Here is a 13,580-nt window from a genome sequence, read left to right as displayed (position 1 = left end):
GAAAAATGTATCTGCTTTACACATAATTTCGTAAAGCATCTATGAAGGCAACAACAACAAAACAACTATGAAAGCGTCTACTCATCGTATCCGTTCACCCAGATCAGCAGGTGGCGCTCGAAGGCCGCGTGACGTTTGTCCCTGCATTCATCGAAGATCTCCATTGGTTTACTTCCGGTCCATGTGGTACATGTGTGAAGAGGGGATACATGCACTCTTTTCTGGATTAAACTGATTAACACATTTGAAACGTCATTGATACTTAAGGCGAATCACTCATCAAAATGGGCCCGGTAAGTTATTTTGTATTATCATATGAATATTGTCATATTGCTGAGCTTCAGTGAAACGCTTCAGTTACATTCAACTCAGCGCATATATTATTCTAGTCAAAACTATATACAGTACTAGCCTAACCTCTACTGTATCATATACTTTACTAGTGTAGTCTCTACAGGACACTTTTCATCACACTATACTAGTTTTACCCCTGCTCTATCATGTTGTACTAAACACCTGTATCAGATAAACTTATAGCATACTGCTCAACCCCATACTGTATCTTTTATACACACACGCACATACACACACACATACAGTACCGGTCAAAAGTTTGGAAACATTACTATTTTTATGCTCATCATGCCTGCATTTATGTGATGATAAATACAGTTATAACAGTAATGTTGTGAAATATTATTACAATTTAAAATAATGGCTTTGTTTTTTATTGTCACATGATCCTTCAGAAATCATTCTAATATGCTGATTTATTATGAATGTTGGAAACAGTTGTGCTGCTTGATATTTTTTTACAACCTGTTTTTCAGGATTCTTTGATTCTTTTGATATTTTTCCAAATATCATATTTGGAAAATATGTTTTTCCAAAGAAATATCAAGCAGCGCAACTGTTTCCAACATTGACAATAAATCAGCATATTAGAATGATTTCTGAAGGATCATGTGACACTGAAGACTGGAGTAATGATGCTGAAAATTCAGCTTTGATCACAGGAATAAATTATATTGTAAAATATAATAAAATAGAAAACCATTATTTGTATTGTATTAATATTTCACAATTATTACTGTTTTTTTTTTTTTTTTTTTTAATGCAGACTTGATGAGCATAAGAGACTTATTTCAAGAACATTAAAAATAGTAATATTTCCAAACTCTTGACCGGCACTATATATATATACTATATATGTATATGTATATGTATATGGAGAGAGAGGGAGTAATTATTAAAGACTACTTATTGTCAAATTTGCAAACATGTTTTTGTTTCTGTTTTCCAGTCACACCAGTCCATATGTGTCTCTTTTGCACTCTGTCTTGATGTTTAGAGTTTAACCCCTTCATTGCTGTTTTTTTCTGCATCATAACTGATTTATAGATAGTCAATACTCAGTACACAACTGTTTAACCTTGTATTATATTGTAATACACTATACATTTTACTCTACAAGTCAGCCTCTGAATTCTGTTTTGCTTAGGGCTGGTCCGAATACCATTTTTTGAGCTTCGAAGCTTCGATAGGAATTAACATCGAATATTCGAAGCTTCGGAGGGAGGGGGCTGAACATATTTTTCTCTCTAATAAAGGCAGGAATCTCTATGTGTCTGTCTGTTTGCATTTAGATTATTTATCTTGCATTTTGAACCGTTCATCCAATCGACTTCACGAGTGCAGTGTCACATTTGGTGCAATATAGACACGCGAGACGTGACACGTTCAGAATTAATAAACTTTTAATAAAGAACAGCGCGAGCGGGAAGCGCGCGCGCCTCACGCGCAGGGCTCCGAGAACGGACACTGCACTAGTGATACAAAACACAGCCTAATATTTTTCTGAGTAACAAATAACTCTCAAATCAGAAATCAGCAGCACAGTAATTACTGACACAGTAAAGGGTAGGCTAATATATTGTTTCTATTCTATTTCCACAATGTCAAAGCAACACGTGCTTATAGCCTACAAGCTCAGGCATGCACTTCTGCCCATACAAACACCGCTGTTCTGCGCTCTAAAATAAGAGTATTGTATTTCGCCCAAAAATGCTAAAAAAATAACCGTGTGAGAGCGTTTTAGGCTATATCATGTTATAGCCAGATATGACGACGCTTACAGCACGCGTCACCGCAGATCAGCATCTATTCATCAAGCCAACGTGCAACTAATCAAAGTGAAAGTGGGTCGCAGATGCTTTAACACACAATCAACTTCATTAAAAGTAAAGAACCGAAATGATCTTACCAGGGCTGTTGCGCGCTCTCTTATTGCGGTCTTTTGATTTAGAAATTTTAGCTGACGATCAGTAAAATGCAGCTGTTGCTGGTGACGTGCACTCCATTACATCTGCCTATAGCGCGGGATTTGAAGTTCGGATTCATATCCGTTTTGCAAAAACACATTTATGTGTTCATTGTTCATATTGACAAATCAGAGAGAGCTATCCATCTGAGAAAACGCACGACAGCCCCATTCAAGCGCGAATGGGAACCGTTTCTAGGGGGATGCCAGGTGTGAAAAAAAATAAAATAATTAAAACGAATATTCGAATGTCAAATTTGAAAATCGAATACCAACCCACCGAACGAATATTCGAATACTCGAATATTCTGGTACAGCCCTAGTTTTGCTTAATCTATCATATAAACAACTTATGTCTTATGTATATAATTGTAACGTACACCAGCATGCATTATTTAACTGTGCTTTAATGCATCTTTCACACAAGGTTTCCAAAAAGAACAAGAAAAAGAGGCCTAGCTTCAGGAAGTTGCTGAAAACCAGCAATCTGAAGCTAGAAAACAAACAGAAGAATCGACAGTTTAAGCAACAGAGCTCCGCTAAGAAACAGCGCAAAGAGCAGCGGAAACTTCGGCAGGCCATTACAGATGTGTCCCATCAGACCCTCAAACCCCTGGAGCGCTACAAGAAGAGACCAGGTGAAACAGGACACTGCCTTCTGATGATTTTCATAACTCCTGCTCAGTGTTGTAATGATGATGTATGATCTCAGAGGATGAAGAAGAGGAGGAGGAGTTCCTGGAGTCTCTGCCCACTGATATGATGGATGAGGATGACCTGGAGCAGATCAAAGCCATGGCACATAAAGCGTCCTTTCTGACTCGAGACATCTCATCAAGGTCTTTAAAACATGTCATGCGCTTTTATCTACTTTCTTCATAGACTATGGACACAGTGTCCAGCTGATGTCGTCTGTTTGTGTGATCATCTTCTCTCCTGCTCTTTTTTTCCTCCACTTTTCTTTTGTGAAAACTTGTAGTGCTCCAGTCCACGCCAAAAAGCGTAAGTCCGAGCAGTCGGTGGAGAAGTATGAGAAGATGCCCAGGAAGATGCAGATGCAGAAGGAGAAGGAGCTCATTCACCTGCTGCCCATCAAAGACAAGAGCGGCCTGATCCCTCAGTCCATGGAGAAGCCCGGTGCGTGTCGACTCGTCACTCTTCAATGCTGGAGTGCTAGAGAGGATGTTGAGTGCTGAACTGTGCTGTTTGATTGTGTCCTCTAGTTGTGCCTGAGGCGGAGGAGGAACCGAAGGACCAGGAGGAGTTCGAAATAGGTTAGTGTGCAGTTCTCATTTGTGACCCTGGATCACAAAACCAGTCACATGTCGCACGGGTATATTTGTGGCAATAGCCAACAATACATTGTATGGGTCAAAATGATAGATTTTTCTTTTATGGTAAAAATCATTAGGATATTAAGTAAAAATCATGTTCCATAAAGATATTTTGTAAATTTCCAACCGTAAATATATAAAACATTTATTTTTGTGAGTGAATACAGCACAATCACGAACATAAATGGACAACTTTAAAGGCAATTTTCTCAATGTTTGCACTCTCAGATTCCAGATTTTCATAATTGTATCTCGGCCAAATATTGTCCTATCCTAACAAACCATACATCAATGGCAGTTTGGGACTTTGGGAAACCATATACTATAACTTTTTTAAAAAGAAATTAATACTTTTATTACAGTTTTTCTCGATTGTTTACACACATTTTCTGAAAGCATGCCTCATATTCTCAGAACTCTACACACAAATCCAAAAACACACACACAATGGGCAAAACCCCTCAATTCTCCTGCAAAATGAAACTTTACATTCAAAACAATGTTATTTCTTCTCAAAATGGTATTTTGTTTTCAAATGACACACACAAACCATCATATGAATAGACATTTATAAGAACCAGTTGAACACTGATGTGCTCAATGTAAAACACTATGATGAATGGAAAACACTTCTTCTTCATTCATCATGATGACTTAGGCCTTTTTTTGTTCAGTGTTACACTGACTACAGACAGTACATACATAAGTGTGTTGTAAAATATTTGAGAATATTGTTTTTATACTCAGAACACACAAATACACGGTAACAAATATATTTTATTTTTCCCACAAAAACAATGTACACAGTGTACATCCCAACCAACACAAAGTTGTACATACAGTGGTCTACATACAAAACAACAGAAGAATTGACTGTATACAGTTACAGTAAAAAAAATGAAAAAATCCAATGTTGGCACCCATTGCTCCATTGACGCGCTCACCTGTTGCCCTTTTATGCTAAAGCTCTGATTGCTAATTGTAAAACTGTGTGAGGGGTGTTTGCCCATGTGATGAGTCAGTGTGCATATTTGAATGGCAGTGTGTTCCTTGTGAAAACAAGAGATTTTCTGCATGAAAATTGTGCCAAAAGCAGAGAAGTGTGTGTAGTGTTTTGAAAAAGGTGTGTTTTAGAAGTGCAATTTGAGTGTAAAGCAGGAATTGTGCTTGTAGTTTAGCAGAATTGGTTCAGGGGGTTGGTGAATGAGTTACATGTTGTGGTCATTGTGTCTCAAGTACCAGAATTTGTGTGCAAACAATTGAGAAAACCTGGAAGCAAAGGATGCATTAAATAGTACATACAATTAATACAATTCACATTCAAGTCATTGATAATGTTACAAAAGTGATCTATTTCAAGTAAATGTTCTTTTGACAATTTTATTTCAGCAATTGTTATATATGTTTTTTTACTATCTACTATAGTGTTTTTAAGTTAAATAGTGTGATGATATATATATCACTGTTGGTCAACCACTATTGATAATTAGAATGATTTCTAAAGATTGGAGAAATGATGCTGAAAATTCAGCTTTGCATCACAGGAATAAATTACATTTTAACAAATATTAATATAGAAAACAGTTTTTGATCAATCAAATGCAGCCTTAGTGAGCAGAAGCGTCTTCTTTCAGAAACCGTGTATGCAGTATTTATTTGTTTGATTATTCAGTGCAGCTGTTTGCTGATGTTTTTGCTGATTTTGTTCAGAGGAGGAGCCAGAGAGCGGTCCGTCACTCACTCCTCGGGAGCAGCTCGAGCTGCGGGCTCAGAGACTGATGGAGAAGAAACTGCACATCGCGAGTCTGTCCTCAGCTGTCCTCGCAGATCCTCATGTGAACGTAAGACTGTCCTTCACAGGGAACTTCTGCATGTGATCTGGACTGCTTTTAGATGTATCATGACGTTTCAGATCAAGAAGCTGAAGGAGTTGAGGGCCATGCTAATGGAGACGGACCCGTGCGTCGCCGTCACTGTCAGAAAGTTAGTCATGGTCTCCCTCATGGAGGTGTTTAAGGACATTGTGCCAGCATATCGAATCCGACCACTGACGGAAGAGGAGAAAGCCACGAAGGTACAGTGCATCACCTTCCTTTAAGTCTTATCATGAGACGTTTCGTTTTCCTACAAGCATTTCATGCAACTGAGCTGCAAGAGCGACTCGTTCGGGAAGGCTCAGGTGTGTGATGGCAGACAGATGAATGCATTGTCACGTTACTGGCCGAACTACATGCTCATTGGGAGTTTAGAAACCCGGTCCAGGTAGTGATGACTGGGTTCCTGCAGATCCTTAAAAAGTATCAAATTCGGTTTGATAAAATGTAAGGTCTTAAAATGATCATTTTAGGAGGTCTTAAATTTGGAGAAGGGGAAAAAAGGTTAATTATTGAACTTCAAAAGGCAATGGTTTAATTAAATGCGAGTGATTCACGTTCAAAATCGAATCGTGGCGCTGTTGCGCGTTCTACAGACTTGCAGTTTTGATGAATTATGACAATGTTTACTTCATGGTGTTTATATTGTAATATGTTGCAGATGGTTGTAATTGTGCATATTTGATCTCTCTTGTCTTTATGAAGAAGCAGCTGGGAGTAGTAACGTAGACATCTCAAAATAAGAGTTTCAGAGTATTTCGGGCTTGTTTATAATTATAAGTCCTGCGTTGTGCCTAAAATCTTTTTCTTTTGGTTACTTAATAAACTGCATCTGGCATTTTGTTCACTGTAAACTTGAATCTTCTCTCTACGGCGACATTATTTAACACCATTATTTATCACGTTCACCTTATAGACTTTTTCAGTATCTGCACAATAATTAGTTTATTTAAACATCGTATGAGCAAAATCCAATATCGATCAACTTCGAATTTGTAATATATTGGTATATAAACCAATGTCAGTACATATGTATATATTGAATAAAACATATTTTAAACATGCATTTACCAGTTACCCTGATTTCTTTGTGCAAGCCTTAAAAAAGGGTCCTAAATTTGATAAAACTCTGCAGATACGATGGATGAGAAACCAGGATAGACACTAATTATTACAATAATATATGAGTAAATCTGCCAAATATCGTGGTGTTTTTGGCTTTGTATTAATATTTGACTTGAGTTTAATTTATAAAAGTTTCCTGATCATTTCAATCTGAGAAAATGGCATTTATATACATAAGGCACAGCAACAAAAACTGACCTGTTTACCTCTGAGGGTCTTTTAAAGTGAAAAATGCTCATTAGAACCAATCAGTTTTGGTTGAAGAAGTGGCTAATTGGACCCCAGAGACAACGACATGATTAAATGACTGGATTTAAATATCTTCTCTGACCCATTGAAGCATGTCCCTTTGTTCTGCAGGTGAAGAAAGAGACGCAGCAGCTGAGAGAGTTTGAGGAGGGTCTCGTGAGCCAGTACAAGTTTTACCTGGAGGATCTGGAACAGACAATCAAAGGTAGATCACGTGAACTTCTCATTCGTCCGTTCTCACTGTCCCGTCTGACTGATCCGATGCTGTTTCAGACTGGAAGCAGAAGAAGCAGAAGAGAAGTCAAGCCGTGTCTCTTCAGTGTTATAAAGGTCTTGCTGAGGTGGCCATCAGGTGCATTTGTGATCTGCTGGTAGCTCTGCCACACTTCAACTTCCACAACAACATCATAGTGATGGTGGTGCCTCTGATGAACGACTCCGTCAGGACGGTCAGTCTGCTGGAAAGCTCAGCATCTGGAGGTCTGCGTGTGGGCGGTAGTAATGTGATGATGTGATTTTGCGTTCAGGTGTCTGAGATGAGTTGTGAAGCTGTCAGGAAACTGCTGAAACAGGATAAAGTGGGCCAGGCCTCTTTAGCGATGGTGAAGGTCATCTCAGGCATGGTCAAGAGCAGGAACTACAACGTCAAGCCAGAGGTACAGTCATCATACTGAACGTTGTTTCCACTGTACAAGTGCTTACAAAGGGTTAGTTCACCCAAAAATCTCACCCTCAAGCCATCCTATGCATTTATGACTTTCTTCTTTCAGCCAAACACAATCGGGAGTGTTAAAAAATATTCGGAATCTTAGATAGATAGATTTTATTTGTCCTCGAGAGGAAATTTGTTTCCACCGTAGATACGTACATAATACAAACACACATAACATATTAAGAACATAAAGATATAAACGTACACAAAAAACAAAAACAAGAGAGTATACATGACATATCAATCTTCCAATTTTTATAATGTGAGTGAAAGGTACCTTAGATTTTGAAGCCCAAAAAGCGCATCCACCCATTTTAATCTTCTCATTAATGACCGGTGTTATATACACCTAGGATTGCTTGATGCTGAGTAAATGATGGGATTATTTTCATTTTTGGGTGAATTAACCCTTTAAAAATTGTAAATAGTTTTAGCTTTACATTTTTAATTAAAGAACATGGTCAGATTATATACAATGTACTTATTGTGTTCATGTTGTATTGCGATTTTCCACACAATTTTTTTCTCCATTAAATGGAAGTCAATGCGAACCGAAACTGGTTGCCAACGTTCTTCAAAATATCTTTTTAATGACAATTATTTTTGCGTGGCCTATCCCTTTAGGATGTGACGTGTGTGTATGACATCTTGATGCAGATGTTTTGAATGGCTTGATGTCATTAATGATGTTTGTGATATGAATGCACAGGTGCTGAAGAGTCTCCTCTGTCTGAGGATAAAAGAAGTGGACATGAAGAAAGATACGGAAGACACAGCGCCCAAAAAGAAGTTCATGTTGTTCAAGGAGAGGAAGACAAACTTGTCCAGGATGCAGCGGAAGGTCTGAACTGAGCCCAGTGCTGTCATTAAATGTATGGTTTAGATCAGTGGTTCTTCACTGGACACTGGTTCATTTTAAAAACGACACGTCAGCCACTAGATTCCCCAATCATGGGACGTTTCTGGTGAAAAGTCTGAGGTCAGTTAGAGAAGTCTCTTCTGCTCACCAAGACTGCATTACTTTATCAAAAATACAGTATACAGTATAATTGTGAAATAGCTTTACTGTTTAAAATAACTGTTTTTATATTTTGAATATATTTTAAAATGTGATCAAAGCTGGATCTTCAGCATCATTACTCCAGTCTTCAGTGTCACATGATCCTTCAGAAATCACTCTAATATGCGGATTTGCCCAAAAAAAGTGAAGCAGGATTCTTTGCTGAATAAACCTGAACATCCTTTATTTGGAATAGAAATCTTTTGTAACATTTTCAATTTCTTTACTGTCATTTTGATCAATTCAGATCATCCTTGCTGAATAAAAGCTTTAGTTTCTTTCAAAGAATCTTACTCACCCCAAACTTTTTTTGAAATCTTGTATAATAAACTTAATTATGTACATTTAATCAATAGTTTTGTTTTGTAATCTTTAAAAGTTGGTACGTTTGTAACTGAATTCTTAATTTTTTTGACGAATTTTCTGAAATGTTTATGGAGTAAAATATTGTATATTGGAGCCGTATATATATCTACCTATATGCCGGGATGGTTGATTTTGTTTGCTCAATCTTCTTGTCTTCAACAGTGGAAAAAAGCCGAGGAGAAGCTGCAGAAAGAGCTTCTGGAAGCTGAGGCGACAGAGAGCAAGGACAAGAAGATTAAACTGGTGAGTGCTATTAGAGTAGACGGTGTTGAACACTTCCTTTTAATGCATCAGTATGTTACCGCATATCTATCTTTGATTCCAGCACACAGAGACGCTGAACATCGTGTTCCTCATCTACTTCAGAATACTGAAGAAAGCCCAGAAGTCCATCTTGCTGTCCTCCGTTTTAGAAGGTCTCGCGAAGTAAGAACCACATGATGTCTAAACAGCTTTATTATAGCGTTATTACACAGTACGGGTCTCTTTTCCTGTGTTTCTGTTAACATGTGAATAACACGGTTTAAAACTGTTTCCTGAAGGTTTGCTCATCTTATAAACTTGGAGTTCTTTGATGATTTGTTGGCGGTGCTCTTCGGCCTCATCATATCGGGTGTAAGTGTTTCAGCCAGGAGCGTCAGCTTCGTGATTCGTCAGGGTCAAATTGTATGCGCTAACATCTCAGTGTTTTCCTTCACCCAGGATCTGACGTATCGTGAGAGCCTTCATTGCATTCTCACGTCCTTCCACATCCTCTCAGGACAAGGTCAGTTCAGCCTCAGCTCTCCTTTCGGGAACCTCCTGCTCTCGCTGAGCTAAAACACGTCTCTGTTTCCAACAGGTGACGTCCTCAACATCGACCCTCTGAAATTCTACAGCCACTTATACAAAACCCTGCTGACGCTGCACGCAGGTGAGATCTCCTGTCTCTGTCTGACAAGAACATCCCATCACTGACACAATCTAATCTTTATTTTTAAGTATTAAATGCACAGTCCCCGTGTTTTTTGTTGCGAGACCCATTAGATAGACTATTATTGAACATACAATTTACTAAAAAGGTCAAGCTAGTTAACTAGCATTTCTGATTCCAATGGCTGCTTTTGCTCCTTTTGAGAGACTGTTTACAGATGATGTGGATTTATTAACACAGTTATCTAATATATGTGCGCTACAAAAAAACTCACGACTTTTCCTCAAAGGATCATATGATTGGATAACTAGACTAATCATAATGAAATTTTTTTGGGGGATTTAGGAAACGGCAAGTTACACATTGAATTAAATGTGACATTTTGAAGTAGAGACACTGAAATAGTATTTCAGATTAATATTTGTTTTAATTACAACTTTGAAAAATCTTCAGTGTTTACATGCATGTTCTTAACCTCATTATAGTTAATAAGCCAACAATGCATGCGATCATGTAAACGTTAACCCGTTTTCCTTCCATAAACGGATCTCTTTATGAACTTTTTGAAGTGTCAAAGTAGAAGTTGCGTAGCTGTCAATAGAGGGACCGAAATCTCTCAGCTTTCATCAAAAATATCTTCATTTGTGTTCCGAAGATGAACGAAAGTCTTGCAGGTTTGAAATGACATGAGGGGGAATATTTAATGACAGAATTGAAATGTTTTGGGTAAACTATCCCTTTAATCACTTCTAGTCATTAAATCATCTTTGAGAGCAAGCGGACCCCTGGTGGTTCGGGGGCCCTACACAACATGCGTACTTTGCGTATAGGGAGGACCAGCACTCTTTATTATTGATACTTTGCACCAGGTTTCCAGGAAGTGGGTATTTTGCTCTCTTGAACACATGGAATGGAAACGATGTTTTATGCAATATTCCAATTGTTATTGTCTGCAGGAGCTACGAATGATGACACGGCGATCGTGCTGCAGTGTCTGGACGCGATGCTGAACAAACGCAGGAAGCAGGTCAATCTGCTGAGGGCACAGGCCTTCGTGAAGAGACTGAGCACACTCGGCCTGCACGTGCTGCCCGACTCCTGTGTGGGCATCCTGGCAGCCAATAGGACGCTGATGCATGTGAGCCTTCAATTCAGCTAACGGAGGCCTTCGTGCTTATGACTTTTAAGGTGAATGTATGAATTGTGTGTCTCTCTTGTGTTTGTGTAGACCTTCCCTAAGTGTGACATCCTGCTGGATAATGAAATGCAGGGCAGTGGTGTGTATCTCCCAGAGCTGGACGTGCCTGAGTACTGCAACCCCCAGAACACAGGACTGTGGGAGCTTCACTTACTGAAGGTGAAGCGCAATGATGTTCATTCACTCATTCCAGTGGTTTATTACTGACAGTGGGAAATTAAATTCCCTTTTCCTTCATTTATTTATTTATTTTAAATTGCCATTAGGCTTCAGTTTAATGAATTCTCCAAAAAATTAAGTTGCTCCGGGTTGAAATTACATTGAGAGGAAAAGCACTGATAAGTCGCATCAGTGCGTCACACATTTTGCTACATAAATAAATAATGAAAAATTCTGGTAAATAAAACGAAACGTTTGCAAAAAAGTGTTTTAGTTCCCCTCACTCAGCAAATTCAACACGTATTATGAAAGCATATTTAAATATTAAATGTATTTAGTTAAAGCAAAATTGAAACTACCGGTTTGTTGGAAATGCCCTGTATATACAGTACCAGTCAAAAGTTTGGAAACATTACTATTTTTAATGTTTTTGAAAGAAGCCTCCTATGCTCATCAAGCCTGCAGTTAAAAAAACAAAAAAACAAAAAAAACAGTAATATTATGAAATATTATTACAATTTAAAATAATGGTTCTCTTTTTTAATATATTTTAAAATGTAATTTATTTTTGTGATGCAAAGCTGAATTTTCATCAGCAAGTACTCCAGTCTTTGGTGTCTTATGATCCTTCAGAAATCATTCTAATATGATGACAAACAAACTTGGGCTCACGAACCAGTCATCCAAATGTGTGTGTTTTGGAACATAAGTTGCTGCACATTTCAGATGATAAAACAAAGTATTCTGGGGCCTAAGAAAGTTTTGGGAAAATGCTAGTGAGAGAGTTAATTAAATTAATCATAAATAAAAATAGCATGCAGTCTCAAATATTAAAGCTCAAAATAAATGTAAAAGTCTAGAGAGAAAAAAGGTCAAACTAGCCAGTTGTTGGATGAAGAGGATTCCTGATTTCTTTGTTGTCGTTCTAGAGCCACTATCACCCCGTGGTGAGGAAGTTCGCTGCTCATCTCATGAAAGGCGCTCCTAGTGAAGGTTCAGGCGCTCTCAGCATGGAGCTCAGCAGAAGGTAGAGACCACAGGCTCCAGGTTTCAGGTTTTCAGATGAATATGGAGATTTTCATGGTATGTGTGTGTGTGCAGGACTCCAGTGCAGCTGTTTGAAGACTACAGTGTTAAAGACATGACCTTCAACCCGCCTGTCGCAGGGCCTCCCTCAAAGAAAAAGGTCTTTTTCCATATAACAATGTTTTACTTTTTTTGTGTGTATTTTATTGTTTTTTTTTCTGAATTGTTCTTTAATTTTGTGTTACAGGAACATTTCACGATCGGTCATGCGTTTTTCGATCCAGACCTGAAGTCACAGATCGATGCTGCTCTTCAAACCGAGAGCGAGCAGATGAGTCTAGACTTTACGTTACAACACACACCGCAGGAAACATGAATGAAAGTTGGGAAAAGCTATTTTCTATCGACATGTGTAAAATAAATGCTCCAAGATACAATCTTTGATTTTTTTTATTGACATAATTTAGCATATGCACTGATGTACAAGTAGCTGTTTCACCAAAAACTGGGTTTTTCAACACTATTTATTGATGAAAGTAGTTGATTCGGTAGTTTCAAGTAAACGAATAACCCAATATTGACATCACAATATTGACGATACATTCCTATAGCATTTTACGTGTGCTGAAAACCATCACTAGTAGAAAGTTCAACATGTTTTAAACTCCAAAGAGACAGATGTTCTTGATTAACTATCAATGCAATAAAATAACAGCATAGTGTCATGCTATAAAGTTAAAAAAATTACTTGTTCAAAACAAAGTAATGGTAAATATACATTGAAAACACATGAGACAACGCTGTAGTGTACCACACAAATAAAATAGTTCATGGTGCCTACCTTCTCTTAAAGTGTTAAAATATTTAATATCTCTCAAGACAATTCTAAACATATAAATTACAAAAATACAAATACATTCATACAGTATGAACAAACCGGAGGAGCATTCATGCCCTTAAAAATAAATTAATACAGATTTTATAATTATGTACTCTATGTACAGCCAGCCTGGGCTATATAACATGCAATTAGTTATGAAAGATTTCAAGAAAGAAAATGGACCACTTAAAGATAAAAAGTCATTTTCAACCACCAGCATAATACATATTACAGCAAAATTGTATTTAACACAAATAGGAAACGTTCTCAAATCGAACATTATCATTCGATAATAAAATGTCTTTATTTATTACAGAGGTCATATGGGATTTAAACCTCAATTTTACTGATTTTTAATGAAACC

General features: G+C 37.7%; 1 protein-coding gene across 1 annotated transcript; it reads left to right on the top strand.

Annotated features, from left to right (window-relative positions):
- Positions 1-96: 96 nt before the first annotated feature.
- Positions 97-12,777, top strand: noc3l (NOC3-like DNA replication regulator). The gene is made up of 21 exons (XM_084434494.1): positions 97-293; positions 2,748-2,958; positions 3,033-3,159; positions 3,300-3,457; positions 3,544-3,594; positions 5,365-5,495; positions 5,567-5,728; positions 7,014-7,107; positions 7,176-7,351; positions 7,430-7,558; positions 8,324-8,455; positions 9,203-9,283; positions 9,366-9,466; positions 9,583-9,655; positions 9,743-9,806; positions 9,882-9,953; positions 10,910-11,091; positions 11,182-11,310; positions 12,240-12,337; positions 12,412-12,496; positions 12,584-12,777. The coding sequence occupies exons 1-21, from the start codon at positions 285-287 to the stop codon at positions 12,710-12,712; spliced, it is 2,394 nt and encodes a 797-aa protein (XP_084290620.1). The 5' UTR covers positions 97-284; the 3' UTR covers positions 12,713-12,777.
- Positions 12,778-13,580: the final 803 nt, after the last annotated feature.

This window comes from Rutilus rutilus (genome assembly GCF_951802725.1).
Source record: "Rutilus rutilus genome assembly, chromosome: 16".
Lineage (NCBI taxonomy): Eukaryota > Metazoa > Chordata > Actinopteri > Cypriniformes > Leuciscidae > Rutilus > Rutilus rutilus.
Note: the sequence above shows the minus strand (reverse complement) of the source record. Positions and strands in the feature narration are given on the sequence as shown.

Excerpts from the sequence above, each read along its gene's own strand:
- noc3l (XM_084434494.1), top strand. Across the intron at positions 5,496-5,566 it reads TCGCAGATCCTCATGTGAAC|ATCAAGAAGCTGAAGGAGTT; the intron begins GTAAGACTGTCC and ends ATGACGTTTCAG. Across the intron at positions 7,559-8,323 it reads ACTACAACGTCAAGCCAGAG|GTGCTGAAGAGTCTCCTCTG; the intron begins GTACAGTCATCA and ends ATGAATGCACAG.